This window comes from Cherax quadricarinatus, unplaced genomic scaffold (assembly GCF_038502225.1).
Source record: "Cherax quadricarinatus isolate ZL_2023a unplaced genomic scaffold, ASM3850222v1 Contig901, whole genome shotgun sequence".
In the NCBI taxonomy this organism is placed as follows: Eukaryota; Metazoa; Arthropoda; class Malacostraca; order Decapoda; family Parastacidae; genus Cherax; species Cherax quadricarinatus.
Window position 1 is genome coordinate 61,631 of NW_027195927.1, and position 27,370 is coordinate 89,000.

General features: G+C 45.9%; 1 protein-coding gene across 1 annotated transcript in view; it reads left to right on the plus strand.

Moving 5' to 3' along the window:
* The window catches only part of LOC138851531 (uncharacterized), a gene marked incomplete at its 5' end in the record, with an annotated part of 111,911 nt that overhangs the window by 55,049 nt on the left and 29,492 nt on the right, over positions 1–27,370 (plus strand). Inside the window, one exon of the mRNA XM_070080743.1 lies at positions 25,457–25,566. Coding sequence (XP_069936844.1) covers positions 25,457–25,566 — 110 coding nt within the window. The remainder of the gene's footprint in view (positions 1–25,456; positions 25,567–27,370) is intronic.

Consider the following 27,370-nt stretch of genomic DNA (forward strand, 5'->3'; position numbering starts at 1 on the left):
ATCTTGATCTGCAATGCCATATGTGTCGCAGATAATCATAGGTAGAATCACTTGTGCAGACTGAGGAGTAACTACACCCCACACTAACTCAATGCACACAGTGTTGACACGCCTCCTTGCATACTGTGCCATCTTGAGAAAATCAAACTGCGCAGGAAGGCCTCTCAACCAGGAGTGTGTGCGCAGCAGAACCTCTAATCCCAAAAGCGAAGAGGGCAATATTAAAGATATTTACCAGACATTTTGAGATTTCTGGGTAAGAATTTTACTTGTTTCACTGTTATATCTGGCTTTATTACTTATTCTGCCTATGACATGATTCATCTCCTTGAGTGTAATTGGTCTTGTAAGGGGGGGTTCATCTTGAAGGGTAGATGTATTAATTTTCTTTTCTCTGCTCGTCTGTTGGTGTGAGCAGACGTGCGCCTGCTGCCCTCTCTCGGTGATTGGAAGACTTCTTGTTTTCTCCAATATGGCGCAGGGTGTGAGGAGGAGGGTAAATACTGTAGGCATTGAGATGGTTCGCGGGGCGATTTCGCTACAAGCTGCTCCCGTGCTGTTGCCATTAATCATCCAGGATACGTATGGTATACAGGGTGAAGAATGTATGGTGTAGCACTTAGTGGCACATACAGGGTGTTTGTCAAGTTGTTGAACACCGGCGTCTATGAGAGGCTGGTAGAGCAATACCAGGATGTGCGCATGGACGTCAATTCTATGTTGAGTGTCCGCCTTCATGATGTCTCCAGGCATTATACTTGGGTTAGAGTGTGAAATGTACCTTACAAGGCAGATGAAACGGACATATGCAATGTTTTCAAGGACTATGGGACCGTTCACCTGGCACAGCCCGGCAAGTGGGTAGAAGGTGTATATGTTGGATTCCCGGAGGGCACGTTTTTGCTAAAAATGACGATACGGCACCCCATACTGTCATATGTTATGTTGGAGACCTTCAGGACTCAGCTCATGCTGTCCTATGCTGGGCAACATAGGACCTGCAGGCGTTGTGGTGGTTTTGATCACATTGCTGCATATTGTGACTCGACTTCATGGTCTGGAAAGTGTTGCCGCAGGGGAATCTGGGCAGTTTGGACGTGCTCTGGAGCTACAGGAAGGACGTGGGCCTGGTCGTCTGTGGAGTGAGGAGGTGGAGCGAGCAGAGGAAGTGGCGGGTGTGGACCTGATGGCCCCTGTGGCTGGGGGCCCTGTTGGACCCATTTTGCCTGATGGTGGGGGACAGTATGGTTCAGCGGAGGAAGCCATCAATGAGGTCTTGGAGACGGTGCTCACCTCGTTGTTTCCCAAGTCAGATGGGGAGGGTGAGTCGGCGACGAGGGCTGGTGTGAGGAATGCTACAGACCTGTGTGGACAGGAAAATGAGCCCATTGACTTGGTGGTGTCTCACGGGGCAATGTGCCCAGATAGTGGGAAGGTTGGACATGTGGTGGAGATGGAGGTTCATCGTGAGGTATCACAGGAGGTGGAAATGGAAGCGGGTGGAGTCACACCCAAGCGTGAGGCTGTGACATCAGATTCGGATGATGTCCTGACTCCAGCACAGTGGACCAGCAAGGTATTGGTGGTGGAAGATGGTGGTGGTCCCTCGGGGACTTCAGACCCGGAGCTGGACCGGGGAGGGGTCAGGGCTGCCAGGAGAGACATGCGTAAAGGAGGTCTGAAAGGACATGGTGGCATTGTGAAGAATGTGTCAAAGCACAGGGAGAAGAAACCACTGCTGACCTAAGGTGTATGACAGTTAACATTAATGGTTTGTGTCAGGTTGTGAAGCGTGCATGGTTTGCAAGTTTCTTGTGCCGGCATAGAGTGGATGTTGTTTTTGTGCAAGAGCACAATATCAAGGTGGGGTGTGTATTGGAGGTGGATGGATATAGGGCTTTTGTGGTGCAGACAGGACGCTTGAAGGGAGGGGTGGGAGTCCTACTCCGGGAGGCAAGCCCATTTGTGGTTAGTAGAAGTGAAGGGGGGGTGAGGGGCGTATTATAAAAGTGGATGGATGGTAGATGGGCGAGCGAGTGGCGTCTGTGTGTGTGTATGCACCTGCAGAGAGTGATGCACGTCTGAAAGCAGATTTCGTGAGGGATGAGCTCGTTTATTATATCCATTCTCTACCAGCTGTTGCTATCGTGGGGAGTATTGGAATTGTGTTATTCGCAGGGCAGACCTTGAGCCACGTGGGGCGGGGCACTTTTCAACTATCCTAGGTGGTCTTCTGAGAGATGTATGTCTCCATGACGTATTTGGGGGTGGGGCTTGGGAGGTGGAGCACACTTTTGTTAGACATGGATATGTGGCGAGGCTAGATCGGGTGTATGTCACAACGCAGGTGAGAGTAGAGTCCTTGCGGATGGTGGAGGTGGAATATTCTGATCATAGAGAGGTTGTGGTTGACCTGGGGTGGGATGGGATAGTCAGGAAGTGCAAGAGCTATTGGAAACTAAATACAAGGATTTTGGGTGATGAGGAGGGGCAGGGAGGCTTCGAGGCATTGTGGGCAGAGCTCAGTGAGGAAAGGCAGGGTGTAGAGGATTTGCTGGGGTGGTGGGATAGGGTGGCTAAGGGATGAATACGTCAGTTTTATGTGAGGGAAGGGAAACGCATAATGCAACAATCGTATGGGCTCCTTCAGTACCTAGAGGGTAGGTTGAGGGATTGCTACAGAAGAGGTGGACATGGAGAGTATATCCTGTGGAGGAGATAGAAACGTTTTAGGGAAGGATTCGTGAGCTGCAAAATGAACGGTTTAATGCGGTGCATGTGCAGGGGGGGGGGTTGAGGAAGTGTTGTGGGGCGATCGATCGTCGGCGTGTGCTTTACGGGGTCAGCAGCACCGTCGAAAAGCCACTGAGGTTGGTAGGTTAGTCGTAGGTAGGTTAGCATACCACCAGTATGCATATGGGAAAGGCTCCAGGGATAGATGGATTGCCCTGTGAATTTTACCTGCAGAATTGGAAGTTGATGAGTGGATTCCTGGTGGAGTTAATGAATGTCATGAAGGAGAATGCGGTGTTGGGGGAATTACAAGCCACAGCGGTAGCTGTTCTGGTCCCAAAGGGAGAGGTCCAGAATACCCTAAAGGATTATCAGGCGATTTTTTTTACTATGTGTGGATTATAAATTGTTTGCAAAAATACTGGGTAATCGCCTGAAATGCGTCATGGGGTGTGTCATATCGGGAGGGCAATACAGGTTGCCTGGCAGATCTATGGTCGAGGGCCACGGGCGTCTTAGGGGGTTTGTGGAGGGTTTGGGGGGAAAAGGGGGGCTTACTTGCTTTGGATTGGCAGGGAGCATATGACCGTGTGGAACGGGAGGCATTGCGGCGGATCCTTCTCAAGCAGGGATTTGGGGAGGAAGTTGCGGAATGGATGGAGACATTATATCAAGGGGCACGGGTGCATGTGCAAATCAATGGCTGTATAGGGGAGGCGGTATGTATGGGGCAGGGCCTCAGGCAAGGATGTCCACTTTCTCAAATTCTGTTTGCATGTGTTCAGGACCCTTTTTATAGACTCATTGAGGCACGTATCTGTGGGGGGGTGGGGACAGGGGAGGTGGGGTGTGGGCCGGGGATCGTAGGATATGTCGACGACACGACGGTACTCGTGCGGGAGGAAAAGAGTTTGAGAGGGGTGGGAGAGGTCATTTGTACTTTTGGGGAGGCTACGGGGATGAGGGTCAATGTGGAGAAATCATGCTTATTATGGCTGGGAAATTGGAACTAGCAGGGAGATTGGGATGCTGGTGTGGAGTGGAGGGTAGTAGATAGCTTAAAGATGTGTGGCATAGTGTTTATGGGGGATCAAGTGCGGTCGAGAGAGGTAAACTCCGAGCGTATTGTGGAATGGGTGCAGCATCGATTGGGGAGTTTGCGACCGTACCATTTGACATTGTTGCAGAGGGCCATCGTGGTAAACACGTTACAATACAGTAAGGTTTGACACATAGCAGTAGTTTACCCCATAACAGGGAAAGGAATTACGAGTATCTTAAAAAGGGTTAAGTTTATATGGGGTTCCGGGTGTGATTGGCTGAGGAGGGAAGTGGTAATGCTGCCGGAACGTCAGGGGGGGGTTAGGGTTATTGGATCTGTGGCATTGGGTAAAATGTGTTTACTTACGAAGGGAGTATGTATGAGTCGGGGGGGTGTGGGGGGTTAAAGCTTCTGTATGAGGGAGTGAAGAGGTGGAATGTGGGTGCAGAGTTGAGGGAATGTGAGGAGGTGCTGCGTACCCTCATGGTCCTACGGGAGCCTGGCAAGATCTGTGTGGGGGTGTTGGCGAGAGTGATTGGGAGCCGGGTGGTGGTGCCGGTGGAGGGAATATACCCCATGTATGGATGGGGAGATATTTGGTGTCGTTTTCGTAAGTTGAAGTTCGGGCCTCGGGTGCCGGAGGTTATGTTCCATTTCCTGCATGGCATTTTGCCATCAGGAGCGGTTCTATGGATGAGACGAGTACTGGAGGAGAGTGGGTGTGGGGTGTGTGGTGGAGAGGATACGGCATATCATGTGGTGTATTTTTGCGAATGTTTGGGGAATGTTCGGGATTGGATGAGTAGGATTGTCAGGCTAGTGGGAGGGGGGGGCATACCTGTGTTGAGGGCGTTCGTGTTGGATGTGGGAGGGGTGCCAGAGAGTATGCAATGAGCATTGGCATATTTAATGGTAGATTTTGTGTACATGTCCTGGGGGTATGTGTGGGAATGGGGATTGGGTTGCGAGGAAATGGGTAATGGCAGCTACTTTCTATAGGATGGTTTCCAGGAATAGGGAAATATATGGATCGCAGTGGGAGGGAGCCCTCCCCGCAGGTTATCGTGGTTTAACTGTTGGGATCTTACTAGCTTTGTAGTTGGGGGGAGTTGTCATGGCTGGGGCAAGGATTGGGACTGTCATCCGGGGTTCCAGTGGGCTCGCCGCCGGGGGTGTGAGTGTGAGTGTGTGTGTGTACTCACTTAATTGTACTCACCTAATTGTGGTTGCAGGGGTCGAGACTCAGCTCCTGGCCCTGCCTCTTCACTGATCGCTACTAGGTCCTATCTCTCTCTGCTTCCTGAGCTTTGTCATACCTCTTCTTAAAACTATGTATGGTTCCTGCCTCCACTACTTCACTAGCTAGGCTATTCCACTTCCTGACGACTCTATGACTGAAGAAATACTTCCTAATATCCCTGTGACTCGTCTGAGTCTTCAGCTTCCAGTTGTGACCCCTTGTTTCTGTGTCCCCTCTCTGGAACATCCTATCTCTGTCCACCTTGTCTATTCCCCGCAGTATCTTGTATGTCGTTATCATGTCTCCCCTGACCCTTCTGTCCTCCAGTGTCGTCAGTCCAATTTCCCTCAACCTTTCCTGGTACGACACTCCCCTGAGCTCTGGGACTAGCCTTGTTGCAAACCTTTGTACTTTCTCTAACTTCTTGACGTCCTTGACCAGGTGTGGGTTCCAGACTGGTGCTGCATACTCCAGTATGGGCCTGACATACACAGTGTACAGTGTCTTGAACGATTCCTTATTAAGATATCGGAACACTATTCTCAGGTTTGCCAGGTGCCCGTATGCTGCAGCAGTTATTTGGTTGATGTGTGCCTCCGGTGACATGCTCGGTTTTATGGTCACCCCAAGGTCTTTCTCCCTGAGTGAGGTCTGTAGTCTTTGTCCACCTAGCCTATACTCTGTCTGCGGTCTTCTTTGCCCCTCCCCAATCTTCATGACTTCGCATTTGGCAGGATTGAATTCGAGAAGCCAGTTTCTGGACGACATGCCCAGCTTGTCCAAGTCTCTTTGCAGTCCTGCCTCATCCTCATCCGATTTAATTCTTCTCATCAACTTCACATCATCTGCGAATAGGGACACTTCAGAGTCTATTCCTTCCATCATGTCGTTCGCATATATCAAAAATAGCACTGGTCCTATAACTGACCCCTGTGGGACCCCGCTCGTCACAGGCGCCCACTGTGATACCTCTTCATGTACCATGACTCGTTGCTGCCTCCCTGTCAGGTATTCCCTGATCCATTGCAGTGCCCTCCCTGTTATATGCGCCTGATCCTCCAGCTTCTGCACTAATCTCTTGTGGGGAACTGTGTCAAAGGCCTTCCTGCAGTCTAGGAAAACGCAATCAACCCACCCCTCTCTCTCGTGTCTTACTTCTGTTACCTTGTCATAAAACTCCAGGAGGTTTGTGACACAGGATTTGCCTTCCATGAACCCATGCTGGTTTTCATTTATAATCTTGTCCCGTTCCAGGTTTTCCACCACTCTCCTCCTGATAATCTTCTCCATGACTTTGCACACAATACATGTCAGAGACAAAGGTCTGTAGTTTAGTGCCTCATTTCTGTTTCCTTTCTTAAATATGGGGACTACATTTGCTGTCTTACATTTCTCAGGTAGTTGCCCAGTTTCAAGGGATGTGTTGAAGATTGTGGTTAGGGGCACGCACAGTATCTCTGCTCCTTTTCTAAGGACCCATGGGGAGATGTTGTCCGGTCCCATCGCCTTTGAGGTATCTAGGTCACTTAGCAGCTTCTGCTCTTCCTCCTCCTGTGTGTGTGTGTGTGTGTGTGTGTGTGTGTGTGTGTGTGTGTGTGTGTGTGTGTGTGTGTGTGTGTGTGTGTGTGTGTGTGTGTGGTATGGGCTTAGACGTGAACAAGGGATGATTCAGTGTGGTTAGTAGGTGTTAGGATATAAGTGTGATGACAGCCGGAATAAAAGTGCTATCCAGTTTGGGTGTAGGGATTATCGGTTTATACTTTTGCGTACGTGTCCCACGGGATGATGACTGCATTACTATCAATGTATATATGGCCTTGCACTTGCTTGGTCACTTACCATCACACATATATTAGATGGTGGAGGTGCATATTTTTTTTTAGAGGTAATGTACGCATGTATGCTGTAAGGATGCTTTGGTGAGGATCGTAGTGATTGTGAAACTGTCGAGCTGTGACAGGTTATATGCTCATGTACGGCTAGAAGACTGTGTGACAGGGTTATTTGTACTCACCTATTTGTACTCACCTATTTGTGGTTGAAGAGGTCGATTCATAGCTCCTGGCCCCGTCTCTTCGCTGATTGCTATTAGGTCCTCTCTCTCCCTGCCCCATGAGCTTTATCATACCTAGCCTTTAAACTATGTATGGTTCCCGCCTCCACTACGTCACTTTCAGGCCGTGGCCTGACTACTCTATGACTGAAGAAATACTTCCAAACATCCCTTTGATTCATCTGAGTCTTCAACTTCCAATTGTGATCTCTTGTGTCTGTGTCCCTTCTCTGGAACATCCCGTCTTTGTCCACCTTGTCTATTCCGCGCAGTATTTTATATGTCGTTATCATGTCTCCCCTGACCCTCCTGTCCTCCAGTGTCATCAGGCCGATTTCCCTCAACCTTTCTTCATAGGACAATCCCCTTAGCTCTGGGACTAGTCTTGTTGCAAACCTTTGCACTTTCTCTAATTTCTTGACGTGCTTGACTAGGTGTGGATTCCAAACTGGTGCTGCATACTCCAGTATGGGCCTGACGTAAATGGTATACAGTCTTGAACGAATCCTTACTGAGGTATCGGAACGCTATCTGTAGGTTTGCCAGGCGCCCGTATGCTGCAGCAGTTATCTGATTGATGTGCGCCTCAGGAGATATGCTCGGTGTTATACTCATCCCCAGATCTTTTTCCTTGAGTGAGGTTTGCAGTCTTTGGCCATCTAAACTATATTGTGTCTGCGGTCTTCTTTCCCCTTCCCCAATCTTCATGACTTTGCATGGTTAAACTCAAGGAGCCACTTGCTGGACCAGGCTTGTAGCCTGTCCAGGTCTCTTTGTAGTCCTGCCTGATCTTCATCCGATTTGATTCTTCTCATTAACTTCACATCATCTGCAAACAAGGACACTTTTGAGTCTATTCCTTCCGTTATGTCATTCACATATACCAAGAACAGCACAGGTCCAAGGACTGACCCCTGTGGAACCCCGCTTGTCACAAGCGCCCACTCTGACACCTCGTCACGTACCATGACTCGTTGTTGCCTCCCTGTCAGGTATTCTCTGATCAGTTGCAGTGCCTTACCTGTTATGTGTGCCTGATCCTCTAGCTTTTACAGTAACCTCTTGTGAGTAACTGTGTCGTAGGCCTTCTTGCAGTCCAAAAAAATGCAGTCGATCCACCCCTCTCTCTTATCTTACTTCTGTCACCTTGTCATAAAACTCCAGTAGGTTTGTGACACAGGATTTTCCTTCCCTGAAACTGTGTTGGTTGTCAATTACACACTTGTTTCTTTCCAGGTGCTCCACCACTCTCCTCCTGATGATCTTCTCCATGACTTTGCAAACTATACACGTTAGTGATACAGGTCTGTAGTTTAGTGCCTCATGTCTGTCTCCCTTTTTAAAAATTGGGACTACATTTGCCATCTTCCATACCTCAGGGAGTTGCCCAGTTTCAATTGATGTGTTGAAGATCTTTGTTAATGGCACACACAGTATCTCTGCTCCCTCTTTAAGGACCCACGAACAGATGTTGTCTGGTCCCACCGCCTTTGAGGTGTCAAGTTCGCATAGCAGCTTCTTCACCTCCTCCTTGGTTATATGTACCTCATCCAGCACTTGCTGGTGTAACCCCCTGTTCTGATTTCCTGGAGTTCTACTGGTTTCCACTGTAAATACTTCTTTAAATCTCGTGTTGAGCTCCTGACATACCTCTCGGTCGTTTCTTGTGAACTCCCCATCACCCTTCCTCAGTCTGATTACCTGGCCCTTGACTGTTGTTTTCCTCCTGATGTGGCTATACAACAGCTTCGGGTCAGACTTGACTTTCGATGCTATGTCATTTTCATATTGTCGCTGAGCCTCCCTTCTTATCTGTGCATATTCGTTTCTGGCTCTTCGGATAATCTCTTTATTTTCCTGAGTTCTCTGTCTTCTGTACCTTTTCCATTCTCTAGTACACCTAGTGTTTGCCTCCCTACACCTTTGGGTGAACCAAGGACTCGTTCTGTTCTTCCCATTATTTCTGTTTCCCTTGGGAACAAACTTCTCCTCTGCCTCCTTGCATTTTGTTGCCACATAGTATATCTTTTCTTGTACTGGTTTTCCTGACAGTTCCCTCTCCCACTGAATGTCTTGCAGGAAGTTCCTCATGCCTGAGGAGTTCCCCCTTTTGTAGTTTGGTTTTTCCCAACCTATTCCTGCTACTCTCTCCACTTGAAGCTCAACTATGTAGTCGAAGGACAGAACCACATGATCACTAGTTCCCAGGGGCCTTTCATGCATGATATCCTCGATGTCCGAACTACTCAAGGTGAATACAGTGTCCAGTCTTGCTGGTTCATCCTCTCCTCTCTCTCTGGTGGTGTCTCTAACATGTTGATGCATGAGGTTTTCCAGTACCATATCCATCATCTTGGGTCTCCATGTTTCGGGACCCCCATGGGGCTCCAGGTTTTCCCAGTCAATCTCCTTGTGATTGAAATCACCCATAACTAGTAACTTTGCTCCCCCCATGTGTGCTCTCCTGGCCACCTCGGCTAGTGTGTCGACCATTGCTCTGTTGCTCTCATCGTTTTCTTCTCTTGGTCTCCTGCAGTTCTGTGGTGGGTTGTAAATTACTGCAATTATCACCTTATGTCCCTCAGACTGGATTGTTCCTACTAAGTAGTCCCTTTCGCCCGTGCCATCCATTCCTTCCATTTTCTCGAACCCCCACTGGTTTTTAATGAGCAGTGCAACTCCTCCTCCCCCTCTCCTCCCTGTCTTTCCTGAGGATTTGATATCCGGATGGAAAGATTGAATCTGTTATTATTTTGGTGAGTTTTGTTTCTATGAGTGCTGTTATGTCTGGGGATGTCTCCTCGATTCTTTCATGCCACTCCTCATACTTATTTGTTATTCCATCTGCATTTGTATACCACACCTTCAACTTCTTTTCTAAGACTGTGGTCTGGGAGGTATATTGGGGTTGGGGAAGTGGGAGACCTGATAAGGAACTATGGGTGGTTACTGTGGGGGTGGAGTTTGTAATGCAGTGGGTGGGGGCATTGGATATGGCATGGGTGTTTTGGTTTAGAGTGTTTGGTTGCACTGGGGTTGACCTGGTTGGGGGGCTTCTATAGGAAGTTGTGAGGGAGGTTGTATTTGATCTTCTTCCTGGGTCTGGGATCTCCTGTCTGTCTCGTTCATCCTCTCTCTTTCCTCCTTTTGCCTTTGTACCATCTCAGTTTCTGCCTTTCTTCTTGTGTTCTGTCACGGTCGAGATACACCTTCCTGTATGCCGTCATGTACCTTAATCGTGCTTTCTCCTGCAGGATCCTGTTCCGAGTCGATTCTGCCTTGAAGGTCACTTTCACTGGCCGGGTTCTTTTTTTTTGTAAACCCCCCTATTCTCCGAAAAGTTTCCAACTGGGTCATGTCATCTTCTCCTATTGCTTTTATGATGCTTTCAATTGCTTTTTATCCCCTTGTTTTCTTGCTTCATATGTTTCCCCTTCAACTTCCTGGAGCCCATACACAAAGACTGACCTCTCCCTTTCATTCTCCCACTGCATATCCTTGTGTATCCCCTCATTCAATTTAATTTCCTCCATTGCAGCTTTCCTTTCTTCAGTTTCACTAGCTAATGTACTTGGGCTCAGTGGCCTGTCATTTTCCCTTCTCGGCTTTCCCTGGGCTCTGCTCTGGTCTGTTAGGGCCTCCACATATAGCTTAGCTCTTTCATTTACTACAGTCTCCTCTTATAGAGCTTCTACATGCAGTTTTGCTCCTTCTTTCCCTACTGTCCCCATATTTGTGACTGAGGTAGCAGTTTCTGATGTCAATCCCAAAATGTTCTTTATTTCTTTAGGCTGTTTCAGATTTTTCAGTTCCTCTTCTAAACTCTGTATCCTAGCCTCTGCTGCTTTGAGTTGCACCTCCCACTTTCTGCTTTCCTTATCTATCCTCTCTTCCATTCTCATGCTAAGTTCTTCTAGTTTCTTTTCCCATACATGTTCCCTTTTTATGAGCTCTGCTGCCCAATCTTCCTTTGCAGATTCCTCCTCCTGTCCCTTGGTTTTCCTTCCTTCTCTCTGGCAACCCATTTTTGTTTTATTTTGATTGCCTCAGAGTGGGAAACCTATGTAATTCTGTGAGTTAGGTTAGTAGTGTGTTTGTCAGAGTGTGGGAGAGGGGTGGGGAGGGGGATTTAGGGGGGAATATGGGGAGTGGGTGAATGGGAGAGAGAGAGAGGAAGGAGGGAGAGGTGGGGAGGGGGAGGGTGAAAGAGGGAGGGGTGGGATCAGGGAAAGGAGTGAGAGGTTGGTGGGGGAGGGGGGAGTGTATGTGTGAGTCTGTATGTGTGTGTGTGTGTGTGTGTGTGTGTGTGTGTGTGTAATTATGTGTGGAATTCAACTTTTACAACCTCTACTAGTGAGAACGGCTGGATTTGAGAGGGACCTGACCTCCCAACATCTGAGTTCTTACCTCTCCTAGTGACCTACGTCTCACCTGTTGGCGCTATAAATAGGCTCCATCCTGTCACTTCATCTCCATATTGTTTCATTCTATGGAACAATGCTCTCCAGACTGAGGGACTGACCACCTCAAAACTTTAAGGGTGATGGACTGATTACATCGTCTTCAAGTATCTTCTGCTTCTATCAACTTTTCTGTACTCGACTGAAGAAGCCTACTGTGTAGGCGAAACGTTTCAAAATAAAGATACCTAACTGTTGCATATGTGTCTTACCTAACAACCTGTCGGTATTTTATACCATTTTAATGTTCAACCTGTCAGACACTGCAACACAAGGGTATCTTGGTACAGACCTACAATCAACTTTTACAACCTCTACTAGTGAGAACGGCTGGATTTGAGAGGGACCTGACCTCCCAACATCTGAGTTCTTATGTGTGGGTTTATTATGTGTCTGAAAAGTAGGTGAATTGTGAGTTGGAGTATAATGTGGAGTCTCAATGGTCACTTGCCTGACCAAAACCTCTTGTGGCCTGACCCCCACCCTCCTGGGACTTGATCCACACCTACTTACAATGTTGCCCTTTAAGCTTGTCCTGCGACCTAGCTTATAGTAACTTACTCGCCTTGTTCAATGGTTTACCAATTGCTATTCCTTATTGAATACTTGGGTGCCTATTCTTTATCGTGCTATGAGAGTTGGACCATTCACAATCAGCTTAGCGGTTAATTGGAACCTGAAACCCCACACCCATACAACCACTCATAGGTGAATACAGTTCTTGCAATGCAGCTGTAGCAGTCTATAGATTGTCCAGCTCGATGAGACGTCCTGGCATAGATCCACCTCAATTTCTTCTCTTTATATAATGTACCCTATTCACTGTATTTCTCTCACTGGTCACACGATTGTTTCACTTTATTATCTTTCTTGGGTGACACGTGGCAACGTCACATTACCACCCACACCAGCCTGCCAGCTCCGACTGCGCACCTCGTTTCACTTTCCAGATCACTCACAAAATTGCGGCTCTCCCCACACTTATGTGGCTCAGGCAGACTGTAAATCGCTTCAAAGAATTGTTCACTACCCCAGCACAAACGGGCTTCCGCACGGATAAATTGTCATTTTTGTGAAAATTGGTGTCACGCCCCTTGTGCAGATATCCAAGAACTATCTACAAGCAGTATTAAATCAGGGAAGTGTTTTTTGGGTATGCCCAAATGAGATAAATCTGTGGACTAAAATCACATTGGTATTAAAAGAGGATAACATCAAAGCAGCCTTCATAGAGAACCTGGAAGCATTCTATAACAGATGGGAAAATAAAAAGTCTGGGCTGGATGGTATCACCCTTGGTGCTGGCCATGTAGTTAGAAACTGTAAGGCTGGAGGTGCTGCCCTGGTAGTCAGTAAATGTGGGGCTGATAGTGCTGTCCTGGCAAACAGTAATGGTGAAGCTGGAGGTGCTGTCCTGGGAGACAGTAATGGTGAAGTTGGAGATTTTGTACAGGTAGTCAAGAAATATACGCAGGAGGGAATGCATATAAATGACCTCATCGGAGACAGGAGCTGTAGTGGGGAAACAAGTGTAGCCAAGGACAAGATAAAACCAATATTACAAACTAGTAATACCACAGGAAATAGCAAACAAGAGGACTCCACTAGCAATAGTGAGGATATATTACCAAAAACAAATGGTGAGAGCTCCATTGTTGGTGCTAGTGAGGATAGGATTAAGACAGGTAAACATGCACCAACAGGGAACACAGTCACAGAAACCCAAGGCAAATGGAAACCAAGCCTGTGCACATACTATGCACTTGGTATCTGCAGGCATGGGAAATCTGGAAAAACAGATGGGACGTGCAACTATGACCACCCTAGAAAATGCCATGCCCATATGACAACAGGAAAATGCAAACTCCCTTCCTGTAAGCTTTTTCACCCTGAAATGTGTCCCTCTTCAGTACAGGAAAGACTGTGCTATAACTTAAATTGCCAGGCACACCATCTAAAGGGGACAAAAAGATACAAAACATACAGGCCATGAGAAAACCTGGGTAGCCACAGCCACTCAAGAGGGAGAGGTTTTTTAGTGCCAGGAAGGAAAAAAAAACTGGCAGGAAATGGCGGAAATCGTACATCAAATCCAGTCATTCCTGGAGTGGAACCACAGTCGATGGCCTCCACTCCAAACCAACAGATACAGATACTAATGCCAGAAAAAGAAGTCCCCACCAGTACCAACAATACAACCAGTCCAATGATATTCTTCTTTGCAAATATACAGGGTCTAAAACAAACAACAAAATACCTTTCATCCGTGAACTGCTTGCAGAGGCAAATGCAATGTTCACGGCTTTCACAGAGACCCACATAAAAGATCACTTGGACAATGATATATGGATCCCAGGTTACAACCTATACAGATGCGACAGAGTGAACTGGCAAAAGGGGGAGGGGTTGGCCTGTATATCGCAGAGTCACTTGTTTGCACAGAACTGTTTAATGCCTTAAATGATGTAGTGGAAGTTTTAGCAGTAAAGATCGAGAACCAGAACCTAGTCATTGTGGTAGTCTACAAGCCTCCAGATGCAACGTCCCAGCAATTCCAGGAACAGCTGTTAAAAATTGACCACTGTCTGGAAAATCTGCCAGCTCCTGCCCCCAACATCTTGCTCCTGGGGGATTTCAACTTAAGGCACCTAAAATGGAGGAATATTGCAAATAATGTTGTTGCAGTGATAACACCAGGAGGCAGCTCTGACGAGAACTCGCACACACACGAGCTTTTAAATCTCTGCACAAAATTCAATTTAAACCAGCACATAATAGCGCCTGGAGAATACACTAGGCCTCATCTTCACTAACAATGATGATCTGATAAGAAATGTCACCATATCAAAAACAATATACTCAGATCACAACATAATCGAGGTTCAGACATGTATGAGCGGAGCTCCAGACCGACATAATGAGATTAGTCACGAGGGAGCATTCACCAAATTCAACTTCAATAACAAAAACATAAAGTGGGACCAAGTAAACCAAGTCCTAACCGATATCCGATATAAGCTGGGAAGATATACTAAGTAACACAGACCCCAACTTATGCCTAGAACAAATTAACTCGGTGGCACTCGATGTATGCACAAGGCTTATTCCTCTAAGAAAAAGGAGGAGTAGATGTAAAATAGAAAGAGACAGGCGCTCCCTTTACAGGCGACGGAAAAGAATAACAGAGCGGCTAAAGGAGGCCAATATATCTGAAATGCGTAGGGAGTCACTGGTCAGAGAAATAGCAAACATCGAACTTAAGCTAAAGGAATCTTATAGGAGTCAGGAATCGCGGGAAGAACTAAAGGCCATAAATGAAATCGAAAGAAACCCAAAGCATTTCTTTTCCTATGCCAAATCAAAGTCGAGAACAACGTCCAGTATTGGGCCCCTACTTAAACAAGATGGGTCCTACACAGATGACAGCAAGGAAATGAGTGAGCTACTCAAGTCCCAATATGATTCAGTTTTTAGCAAGCCGCTAACCAGACAGAGTCGAAGATCAAAATTAATTTTTTTATGAGAGAGCCACAGAATTTAGTTAACACAAGCCTATCTGATGTTATCCTGACGCCAAATGACTTCGAACAGGCGATAAATGACATGCCCATGCACTCTGCCCCAGGGCCAGACTCATGGAACTCCATGTTCATCATGAACTGCAAGAAGCCCCTATCACGAGCTTTTACCATCCTATGGAGAGGGGGCATGGACACGGGGGTCGTCCCACATTTACTAAAAACAACAAACATAGCCCCACTCCACAAAGGGGGCAGTAAAGCAATAGCAAAGAACTACAGACCGATAGCACTAACATCCCATATCATAAAAATCTTTGAAAGGCTCCTAAGAAGCAAGATCACCACCCATCTAGAAACCCATCAGTTACACAACCCAGGGCAACATGGGTTTAGAACAGGTCGCTCCTGTCTGTCTCAACTATTTGATCACTACGACAAGGTCCTAGATGCACTAGAAGACAAAAAGAATGCAGATGTAATATATACAGACTTTGCAAAAGCTTTCGACAAGTGTGACCATGGCGTAATAGCGCACAAAATGCGTGCTAAAGGAATAACAGGAAAAGTTGGTAGATGGATCTATAATTTCCTCACAAACTGAACACGAAGAGTAGTAGTCAACAGAGTAAAGTCCGAGGCAGCTACGGTGAAAAGCTCTGTTCCACAAGGCACAGTACTCGCTCCCATCTTGTTTCTCATCCTCATATCTGACATAGACAAGGATGTCAGCCACAGCACCGTGTCTTCCTCTGCAGATGACACCCGAATCTGCATGACAGTGTCTTCCATTGCAGACACTGCAAGGCTCCAGGCGGACATCAACCAAATCTTTCAGTGGGCTGCAGAAAACAATATGAAGTTCAACGACGAGAAATTTCAATTATTCAGATATGGTAAACACGAGGAAATTAAATCTTCATCAGAGTACAAAACAAATTCTGGCCACAAAATAGAGCGAAACACCAACGTCAAAGACCTGGGAGTGATCATGTCGGAGGATCTCACCTTCAAGGACCATAACATTGTATCAATCGCATCTGCTAGAAAAATGACAGGATGGATAATGAGAACCTTCAAAACTAGGGCTGCCAAGCCCATGATGACACTCTTCAGGTCACTTGTTCTATCTAGGCTAGAATATTGCTGCACACTAACAGCACCTTTCAAGGCAGGTGAAATTGCTGACCTAGAAAATGTGCAGAGAACCTTCACAGCACGCATAACGGAGATAAAACACCTCAATTACTGGGAGCGCTTGAAGTTCCTGAACCTGTATTCCCTGGAATGCAGGCGGGAAAGATACATGATTATATACACCTGGAAAATCCTAGAGGGACTAGTACCGAACTTGCACACGAAAATCACTCACAACGAAAGCAAAAGACTTGGCAGACGCTGCAACATCCCCCAAATGAAAATCAGGGGTGTTACTAGCACGTTAAGAGACCATACAATAAGTGTCAGGGGCCCGAGACTGTTCAACTGCCTCCCAGCATACATAAGGGGGATTACCAATAGACCCCTGGCATTCTTCAAGCTGGCACTGGACAAGCACCTAAAGTTGGTACCTGACCAGCCGGGCTGTGGCTCGTAAGTTGGTTTGCGTGCAGCCAGCAGTAACAGCCTGGTTGATCAGGCTCTGATCCACCAGGAGGCCTGGTGGATCAACGCCGCGGGGGCGTTGACCCCCGGAACTCTCTCCAGGTAAACTCCAGGTAAACCCAGCCACCCTTCAGATCACTTGGGTAGCCCTCGAAAACACTTACATTCGTGGAGCACGGAAGGCGCGACTCGCGCACGCACCGACTTTGGGCGGTTGCCCAAATGGGGGGGGGGGGGAAGAGGGGGTAAGGAGTGTTGGAGGGACTGAATTTGCAACTTGATAGTGTCTCTTGTATACACCTTTGTTTTGCACGTTGACTTTTGTGCAGTGAAAAGGTTGTGATAGAGTAGTTTTTATTTATGTGTTCGCATTAGGTTATGGAAGCCTGTGTTGTGAACTTGATTTGTTGATAGACTTTACTACGCATGATGATATATCTATGTATGTGTACAACAATATGATAATTTAGTAATTGTGGCCAGTGTATTTCGCGGAGGTGTGTGTACCTCCGGCGGATACAGATACTTCTGTAAGACTTACTCCTAAGAAAGTTTTTTTTTTTTATTAGGAGTGTGCGTTTCTTTTACAATAATATATGTGTGTGCTGTTTCTTGTACTTACACTTACATGAGTATGGTGTGATAATTTCGTGTGCTTTTCTTATGTATACTGATAGGTTGCTTGAGTGATGTATAGTGTGCTTGATGCTTCTTCTTCTTCTTAAAGATTCGCCGGTATTCTCCCGGCCCGGGCCTTTTCCAAGTGGTGGCCCGGCCTTGGCTCCCTCTTTAGGGAGTGTCTGAGACCTAAGTCTCCCATGGGAGGAGGCACAAGTACCTCCTCATCTTTGGGACCAACTGTCCCAAGGCCTAGCCACAAGCTAGGCCTCTCTGGTCTGCCATCCCCGCCCTAAGGAGGCAAATGGGAATGACAGTCTTATGAGCTAAAGGCTCGGGCTCTGTTCTCTCTCTGAAGACGTCGTTCTCTTCTGTGCTTGATGGTCTTTCTTTTTTGTTTTGTCTGTGACGGGTTGCTTCTCCTGTGTCCAACAACGTGTGTGTGTGATAATTTATGTATATACTTATTGTTCTCCACAGTGTTATACTATATATATGTATTTTGTCTGTACAAGATGTGCTCTCAATAAAAAAAAATAATTTGTAAAATTGTAATCCTCAAGATTTCGTGAAGTTTGCGTTTTTGCTGCGTACAGAGAGTTGGTGTCTGAGATTATAGCTGCAAGGTGTGTGCAAGCTCTCCCTACTCGACTCATCAAGGGGAGGATTGTCGTCCTGAGTGGTTTTTTGTGAACCGGCTATTTCATTCTCCTTACTACTGCTGGTGATATTAACTGAGGCATGCCATTCACAGTCTCAGTCATCATATTCACAACACTTACTATAGGATACAGAGGGGGCTCCATGTGGAAATATGTAAGTCCACTTGGGGAATCATTGGAAACTACTTGTCTGGTGTCTGGTGCAAGTTCATGGGCAGGTATTAATTCACCGATCTGAGTTGTTTCAGTTGGGTCTTCCATTACGGCTGGACCTTGATTGTGTGATGAGGTTTGGTTATGTGTGGTTGTGGAGGAGGGCACATACTTCCTTTCTTGAGAGGACTGGTTCATTATTAAGTTCACATTATATGGGATTATTAAGGGCCTGGCTCCATTAGCGACTAACAAATCATTTAAAATAGAGGAGCAGAGCTTAACATTGCTACCAGCTATTTCCATGGCCAACATGAACATCAGTGTACCTCTCATAACATCTAACTCTGAGAACCATGGGGTCATAGGGTTTAATGATGGTCTTTGTGCTTGGTGTATGTTGGGGTTAGTGTTAGGGTGGAGCGCTGCAGGAGGGGCAGAATTCCAAACATTAAAATTGGCAGAGGTGGTAGTAGAAGTCCCACCAGATCCAGGTAGATTAGGGAACGAGTCCTGGGACATTTTTGGAGGTGATTGGGGAGTGGGTTCCTTGGTGTTTGTCTGTTTCTTAGCATCCCAAACTTGCTGGATTGTAGATTTCCTGATAGGACAGCTAGGGGAGACAGCATGATGTTTCCCTTTACAAAGGACACACTTGGGGTTGTTTCTGTTAGGAAAGTCCCTGAAAACATGCTCACCAGAGCAGATACTGCAATTATTTGTGTTATAACAAATTCGTAACACTTAAAACATTGTGTGACACTGACAAACCTTTCCTTGGAGATTTGGTCTGGTGTACACCTGGTTCCAAAGAATTTCATACCATTTTGACATGATTTTGGCTCCTTCCGGTGTCTCGAGGATTAATTTTAGTGTTTCCTAGATGCTTGAACTTTTGGCAGACTTACATGCCTTATGAACCTTGAACTCGGAGTTTTCATGATTAATTTCTTCAACAAGTTCTTCAGCAGTGCAGTCTTTCATGAAACTGATGATTCTTGCCACAAATACAGTACGTTGTGCCTGGTAGCTCTCAGGTGAATGGAGATGATACCCAGATTATTTAATTTTCAAGAACACATTTTTAAGCAATTGGAGCAGCTCCTCTTTAGAGGAAAGTAGAAGTACTGCACCAGAGTGAGTTTGGAATACATCCATTGGTGCAACAGTGGAGTTGGTACAAATACAATCAAGTATTTCCCAGCCGGACTTCTGATTGTCAGTGACACGATTTCTTACTCTTATTCTCGGCTTGATGCCCGGTAGGTACACCTGACACATAGGATATGCTGTGAAAAGAAACACTTTCCTACGTGTCATTAATAAACAACCCTAGATCACCTGACTTATGAAGGTCAACCACTAAGATAGCCTACCTTCGAGGAGTGAGGGGGACGGGGCCCAAGGTAATGATCGACCAGAGTTAAAATACCTAACGGGCTACTCTGGATGGTCATTTTGCCTTGTTGTAAATCGCCAGAGGCGAAGTTGCCGAAAAAGAAGAAAGGAAAGGTAGGACGACAGCAGTATATATGCTGCTTGGGGAGGCTAGTACACCAAACGGGAAGTAGAATGAAATTAGCTCTGAGGCACCCACACCATCTTATGTCCTCGGATCACGGTACAACACCTAGCTCTGCAGGGTGCGTGATCTTTGTAGGAGTGTATGGTTCAGTGGGTTAGAGCGTAGTGAATTTTCGCTCTCCATGAGGCGGGATAAAACAACACGGGTTCGATCCCCCTGCTAGTCGCAGGTTGTTATTGATCAATACCACTCTTATCTATTACCAGCTCTCTCTTTAGCTCGCCTTTCTTTCGACAGTTATTCCCATGTCTCCCTAACCAGTTTGTCTAATATAACACGACGTATATATATATATATATATATATATATATATATATATATATATATATATATATATATATATATATATATATATATATATATATATATATATAGGGAAGTACAACATCTATAGCTGGAATGGGGACCCTCATCCTCAGAGAAGACAATAAACGTACCTCAGGTAAAACTCAAGGTTCTCCTTGGAGCTGTTTGAATATTTTCTTCTCCTACCACCCCCTATATTTTATATTCTATGTGAACATTTATTAATAAACAGAATACATTTACAGAAAAACACAAACATGAGTACAATGGTACAATGTATTAAAGATCATGAATTTCCTCCAGGTCCTCTGAAGCCGGACATGAGCCAAGTATGCAGCAAGCATTTCCCCTCTGGATGGCCACACTGAGGCGCTGGAACATGAAAGTGGCTGCCTTTGGGTCCCTGGTGGTGTCGATGAGTCTGGAACCCAGGTCTTTAAGGAAACGTGTGGCATTTTTTCCCCATGATCCCAAGGTCTCTGATCCCACTGGAACAAATTGATACTGTTGGCTTATGTCCCTGTACTTGCTGACCTTATACTCCTTCCTGTGGTCAGCAGCTCCTCCCTGTCGCCCAACACTGTGATGGATATAGGTGTCAGCCAGTGTGGACACACAGGTATGGTCCCATGCTAAGAGCTTGCCATTCTTCCAAGGATAGATGATGATCCTGTCGGGGCGAATTGCTGGGTTGTGGGTATTGTTGTCTGCTAGTGATTGGGGCTCCCTCTAGGCTGGGCATCCAGCTGTAGCAAGGGTTCTCTTTATGATGTCGTTGACCTCATTGTGTCTTGCATGCCTGCCCTTGGTTTTGGAAGAGTTAAGACCATGTAGACCGTATTGATCTGCTTGCACTTCGCCGCAAATACACGTATATTCTGTTTGAATTGGGGCAGCAAGGCGCAGAGCCACTGCAATACGGAGGGTCTTAGAGTCGAGTCGCATTCCCAATGCCGATATAGGAACTGTTTGGAGAAAGTCCCTGGAGTGAGGTGTGCTCACAGCCTGGAGACGGGCAGTCTCCCTATCTGATGTTGCACCCCTCAGCATGTTGGCAAGCACCTTTTCAGGGATCAGGCCATCCCAGCTTGAATGTGAGCCAGTGCTGCACTAGGGTTTGGTGCTGGAGCAGCAAGAGTCTTCCATTCAGTAATGGCACTGGCATAGCTAGGGTCCTGTATTTGTCTTATCAACTCGTTTGATGCTATGGAAGAGGATAGGAAAGCTGGTAGAGCAATCTTGGAGGATCTGCGTACTCCTAGCCCCTGAAGCCTGACCGAAAGTGAGGCTTGCAACCACTGTCCATTTTCAAGGGAAAGATTCAATACACTCTCTAGCATGTGGGACACTGGGCCCACACTCTCTCACTCACACATCGGCCAAGCAGAAAGACAGAACGCCTACTAGCTCTCTCTCCCGTGGGATGGCCCTTCCCGGGCCATGGGCACAACACACAAGCTTGTGTACCCACTACGACTTTACAAATAAAGAAAAGGAAGCCTCCGAAGACGTATCATTTTACTCCACGCCACTGCATCTCACCAAACAATCTCATTATAATTGGTGGGAAGCAGTGGTCGCAGCAGTTGTGTTTGCCCGGAGAGAGGAAGGAATTAATGAAGTCATCTTCACTTTATCACCCTATACAAGAAGCATCCATCTCTCAACGTGTTATCCTGATGTCGTGTCTGCACGTTTGAGCATCCAGACACAGGTACAAGCAGGATCTAGCCGAAATTTGCCGAATTTCTTCGAGAATTGTAAGTGGCGTCCTAGTGACTCCACGCTACAGCGTCCCATGCTGTTTCTCAAGTCACGTGTTCAGCATCACTTGTATGTTGCTGTTGTTGTCCAGCTCAGCACAGCTATTTCAGCAAGCCAGAGGTGAGTTTTGTGGTGATTTCTGCATCCAGTGTGAGTATTTCGCCGTTTTGTGGGTTTGAGAGGAGGAAGTGGCCAGATCCTCCCTCGCCATACACTCACCCACGCTCCCCGCCACCACACTACTATACACCACCATGCCATTACTCCCTCTGCTGTGTTTTCTGCTGTTTTTCGTGTGAATTCATTGCCAGAGCTGTGTATCCGAGTGCCCGTGGCCACTCGAAGCTGCGTGGATCAGCAAGCCACGTGGATCAGCAAGCCACGTGGATCAGCAAGCCACGTGCATCAGCAAGCCACGTGGATCAGCAAGCCACGTGCATCAGCATGCAACGTGCATCAGCAAGCCACATGGATCAGCAAGCTACGTTTATTGGCATGCCACGTAGATCGTCTAAGCCATGTAGATCAGTAAGCCACTTGGATCAGCAAGCCACGTGGATCAGCAAGCCGCGTGGATCAGCAAGCCATGTGGATCAGCATGCCACGTGGATCACGACGCCACATGGGGTGTGGGCAATGCCGCATGGATCTACAAGCCACGTGGGTTACCAAGCCAGATGTCCCAGGCCACATGCTGTGGTCTGCTGCCTGCATCACATTGACATCATCGACGATGCTGCCCGACTTCGTGACGTCACGATGTCTGCTGACGTCACATCGAGATGTCTGCTGATGTCACAGTGCTGCTGACGCCACCTCGCGACGTTATGCCTGACATCACATGATGTCACATCGAGTGTTTCAGTAACTGTCAGTATTGTCGAGAAGATTGAGAGAAGATATATGTCGTATGTTAATTCCTCTCAGTCAGTGTTCTCACATGTTATTGTATGGCTTAGTGTCAGTTTTGTGCACAGAAAAGCATCATTTGCTAGTTAAGCCATGTTGTACCGCATGTACCGCGGGTGTATGTAAAGTTTTCCGTGTGTCCAGTGAGGTCTGCGGTCAGACCCCTGTAGCACCATTGTGTTAGTCACCCGGTGTGACCAGCGCATTTGACAGTTTGACAGCCCGAGCACCCGAGCCCTTTGTACAGAAAGCTCTTATGCTCGTAGCTCGTGATGTTCTGCAGAATCGTACCTGCTACGACTCCCATTGAGATTTGTTTCACTTCACCTCCAAACCTTCAGAGTGCAGTTATATGTAGAGAAACAAGTCTGGGGACGCTTAGACTAACCTCTGCTATAACTCCAACTGCCGAGAGAATGACACTCATCAAGCCGCAGTTTAAGCCATATCGGCAGGCGCTGTGTCAGCCTCGTGTCACAAGCTTCAGTGAGCTCCTGCACAAAGAAGATGTCACTTTGACTGCTAGCTCGCTCTCTGCAGTCTGGTGTATGATGTTACGACTCCCAGATGTTTCGCCCAGCCGTCTCTGCCACGGCTCGCTACAGGCTCGCCGGCAGTGACAGCCCAGCGACAGTACCAGTCGAGAAGTATCCTCCTGAGTCGTTTGCCAGAAGTCCTGCCCAGTTGCCGAGTTTAGACGACGCCTCACTCAAGGGCACCAGCATGTCGTGCTCCAGGTTGAGTGAAAACCTGCAGCGACTCCTACGATGACTGCTTCACCATTCTAGAGGAGACCATAACCTGTTACGTCACAGCTCAGCCGCAGCGATGTCTCCTGTGTTGCAGTATCTGTCCAGATACAGGAAGGCGTGCAGTGATGCCCTTCGACGCTTACTCCCTTTGGCCACGATGTTTAGCACACCCATGTTTTTTCTTCTCTCCCAGTAGGAAGTTTTTTTTTTTCCATGTCCATATGTATATATATGTTTTTTTATTTTGTGTTCTGTGCCCTGTTCCTACGAGAGAGAGACCGAGTTTTTTTACCGCTAGACATGGTCGGGACGACCATGTGGCAGGTGGCCGAGCGTATGTAGACAGCCTGTACTTTCTGCACAGATAGCCTATGCTGTCTGCCAGCTTAGTTCATATTTCGTGCCATGCTGGTGCTGCCCTCTAGACCTGCTTGGGTCTGTGGGACACTGGGCCCACACTCTCTCACTCACACAGCAGCCAAGCAGCAAGGCCTACTAGCTCTCTCCCTGGTGGGATGGCCCTTCCCGGGCCATGAGCACAACACACAAGCCTGTGTACCCACCACGACTTTACAAATAAAGAAAAGGAAGCCTCCGAAGACGTATGTATCATTTACTCCCCGCAACCAGAAGCACCAAATAATCTCGTTCACACACACACACACACACACACACACACACACATATATACACACACACATATATATATATATATATATATATATATATATATTTATTTATTTATTTATTTATTTATTAACACACTGGCCGATTCCCACCAAGGCAGGGTGGCCCGAGAAAGAAAAACTTTCACCATCATTCACTCCATCACTGTCTTGCCAGAAGGGTGCTTTACACTACAGTTTTTAAACTGCAACATTAACACCCCTCCTTCAGAGTGCAGGCACTGTACTTCCCATCTCCAGGACTCAAGTCCGGCCTGCCGGTTTCCCTGAATCCCTTCATAAATGTTACTTTATTCACACTCCAACAGCACGTCAAGTATTAAAAACCATTTGTCTCCATTCACTCCTATCAAACACGCTCATGCATGCCCGCTGGAAGTCCAAGCCCCTCGCACACAAAACCTCCTTTACCCCCTCCCTCCAACCTTTCCTAGGCCGACCCCTACCCCGCCTTTCTTCCACTACAGACTGATACACTCTTGAAGTCATTCTGTTTCGCTCCATTCTCTCTACATGTCCGAACCACCTCAACAACCCTTCCTCAGCCCTCTGGACAACAGTTTTATATAAATATATATATATATATATATATATATATATATAAATATATATATATATATATATATCTATATATATATATATAGATATATATATATATATATATATATATATACATGGTGCTATATTAGACAAACTGGTCAGGGAGAGATGGGAATAACTGTCAAAAGAAAGGCGAGCTAAAGAGATAGCTGGTAATAGATATAAGTCTCGAAATTACTGTCAAATTTGAAAGAAGTGGTGAGCGAGCGCTAAGGCAACTCAGAGAACTACTGAGTATTTATCGTCCAATTTTGCTGTGAATAAGAAATAATTGGAGACGGAGATTAATATGGTGAAATACTTCCTAGAAAGAATTTTAAGAGAGACCTTACACTGTAGAGGACGAGTGGAGATAAATGATTTTCGCGAATTAACGTATCTTAGAATTGTGAACATAAAAATATTTTTGATGGAAAAAAAAACTTACCAAACTATACCACGGGCGGGGTTAGAACTCGCGATCAAAGAGTCACAAAACTCCCGTGGTACGATTTGTTTCGTGAGTCTTGTTAGAGTTATGGAGGCAGGAAATCAAGTGTTGGCACTGTGAAGGATAAGTTAGTATGTTATGTTTCTGCCGGTTATTTAATCTGATGTTTGCATACTTCAGGCATGACAGATGTTAAATCGAGAGTATATGTCATTCCTTATGTCACTCAGTCTTCGGGGGATACAGTTTAAGGTGTTCTAAGTACTATCTGCTAATTATTCTGCGATTTAAAAACATTGCATAATCAGTTTTAAAAATAAAATGACTTTCAACTTCTTAGGTATAAATGGTCCTGATAACCATCCAGTTCATCTTCACGGGCAGTCTTACTGGGTTCTTGGCCAAAACCGACCAAATGATGTTCCCAACGCTAGCATCACAAGAGACCAGGTTAGTCACCTTATTGTACATGTACCCCCCTCAAGGAAGGTTCCTTGATGTTGGTGAGGGGCTCTTGATTTAGGGAATTGGATCTGTGCTCCAGTTCCCCGAATTAAGCCTGAATGCCTTCCACATTCCCCCCCAGGTGCTGTATAATCCTCCGGGTTTAGCGCTTCCCCCTTGATTATAATAATAATGTACATGTACCATCTTCTCTGCTACAGAAGCTCACAACACACAAGACCAGGTTAGTCATCATACTGTATATGTACCATCTCTTCTACATAGACTCACGTCACATAAGGTTTGTCATATTGCGTTACCTCTCTATTCCTCATTAGTTTTTACACAATATAAACTAAAGTTAATTTCTTTAGGTACACTATTTATGTCAGGGTTTGTTATTTTCCCAAATTTAATCAGTTATATCATACAATAACACCAATATATAAAATACTTAGAGGCAAAACTGCTTTGAGGAGCTTACAGAAACTGGGTAACCAAGGAATGGACTGTGGAAACGAATATACGACAATACAACCTCTATCTTAGTGTTGTGTCTTTAATCTTTATCTTAGAATGTTGTGCCTTTAACAACCTGTCTTATAATGTTGTTCCCATAACAACCTCTACTTTAGAATGTTATGCCATTAACAACCTTCATCTTAGAATGTCGTGCCCTTAACAACCTCCATCTTAGAATGTCGTGCTCTTAACAACCTCCATCTTAGAATGTCGTGCTCTTAACAACCTTCATCTTAGAATGTCGTGCTCTTAACAACCTTCATCTTAGAATGTTCTGCCCTTAACAACCTTCATCTTAGAATGTCGTGCCCTTAACAACCTTCATCTTAGAATGTCGTGCCCTTAACAACCTTCATCTTAGAATGTCCTGCCCTTAACAACCTTCATCTTAGAATGTCCTGCCCTTAACCTTCATCTTAGAATGTCGTGCCCTTAACAACCTTCATCTTAGAATGTCGTGCCCTTAACAACCTTCATCTTAGAATGTCCTGCCCTTAACAACCTCCATCTTAGAATGTCGTGCTCTTAACAACCTTCATCTTAGAATGTCGTGCCCTTAACAACCTTCATCTTAGAATGTCGTGCCCTTAACAACCTTCATCTTAGAATGTCGTGCCCTTAACAACCTTCATCTTAGAATGTCCTGCCCTTAACAACCTTCATCTTAGAATGTCGTGCCCTTAACAACCTTCATCTTAGAATGTCCTGCCCTTAACAACCTTCATCTTAGAATGTCCTGCCCTTAACAACCTTCATCTTAGAATGTCCTGCCCTTAACAACCTTCATCTTAGAATGTCCTGCCCTTAACAACCTTCATCTTAGAATGTCCTGCCCTTAACAACCTTCATCTTAGAATGTCCTGCCCTTAACAACCTTCATCTTAGAATGTCGTGCCCTTAACAACTTCCATCTTAGAATGTTGTGTCCTTAACCTCTATCTCAGAATATTCCCTAAACAATATCTTAGCATGGTATGACTACAGCATCCTTTATCTTAGAATGTACACTTAACATTATCTTAGAATGTACACTTAACATTATCTTAGAATGTACACTTAACATTATCTTAGAATGTACACTTAACATTATCTTAGAATGTACACTTAACATTATCTTAGAATGTACACTTAACATTATCTTAGAATGTACACTTAACATTATCTTAAAATGCACACTTAACATTATCTTAGAATGTACACTTAACATTATCTTAGAATGTACACTTAACATTATCTTAGAATGTTGTGCCTTTAACAGCCTCTAAGAATGTTAAACCCTGAAGAACCT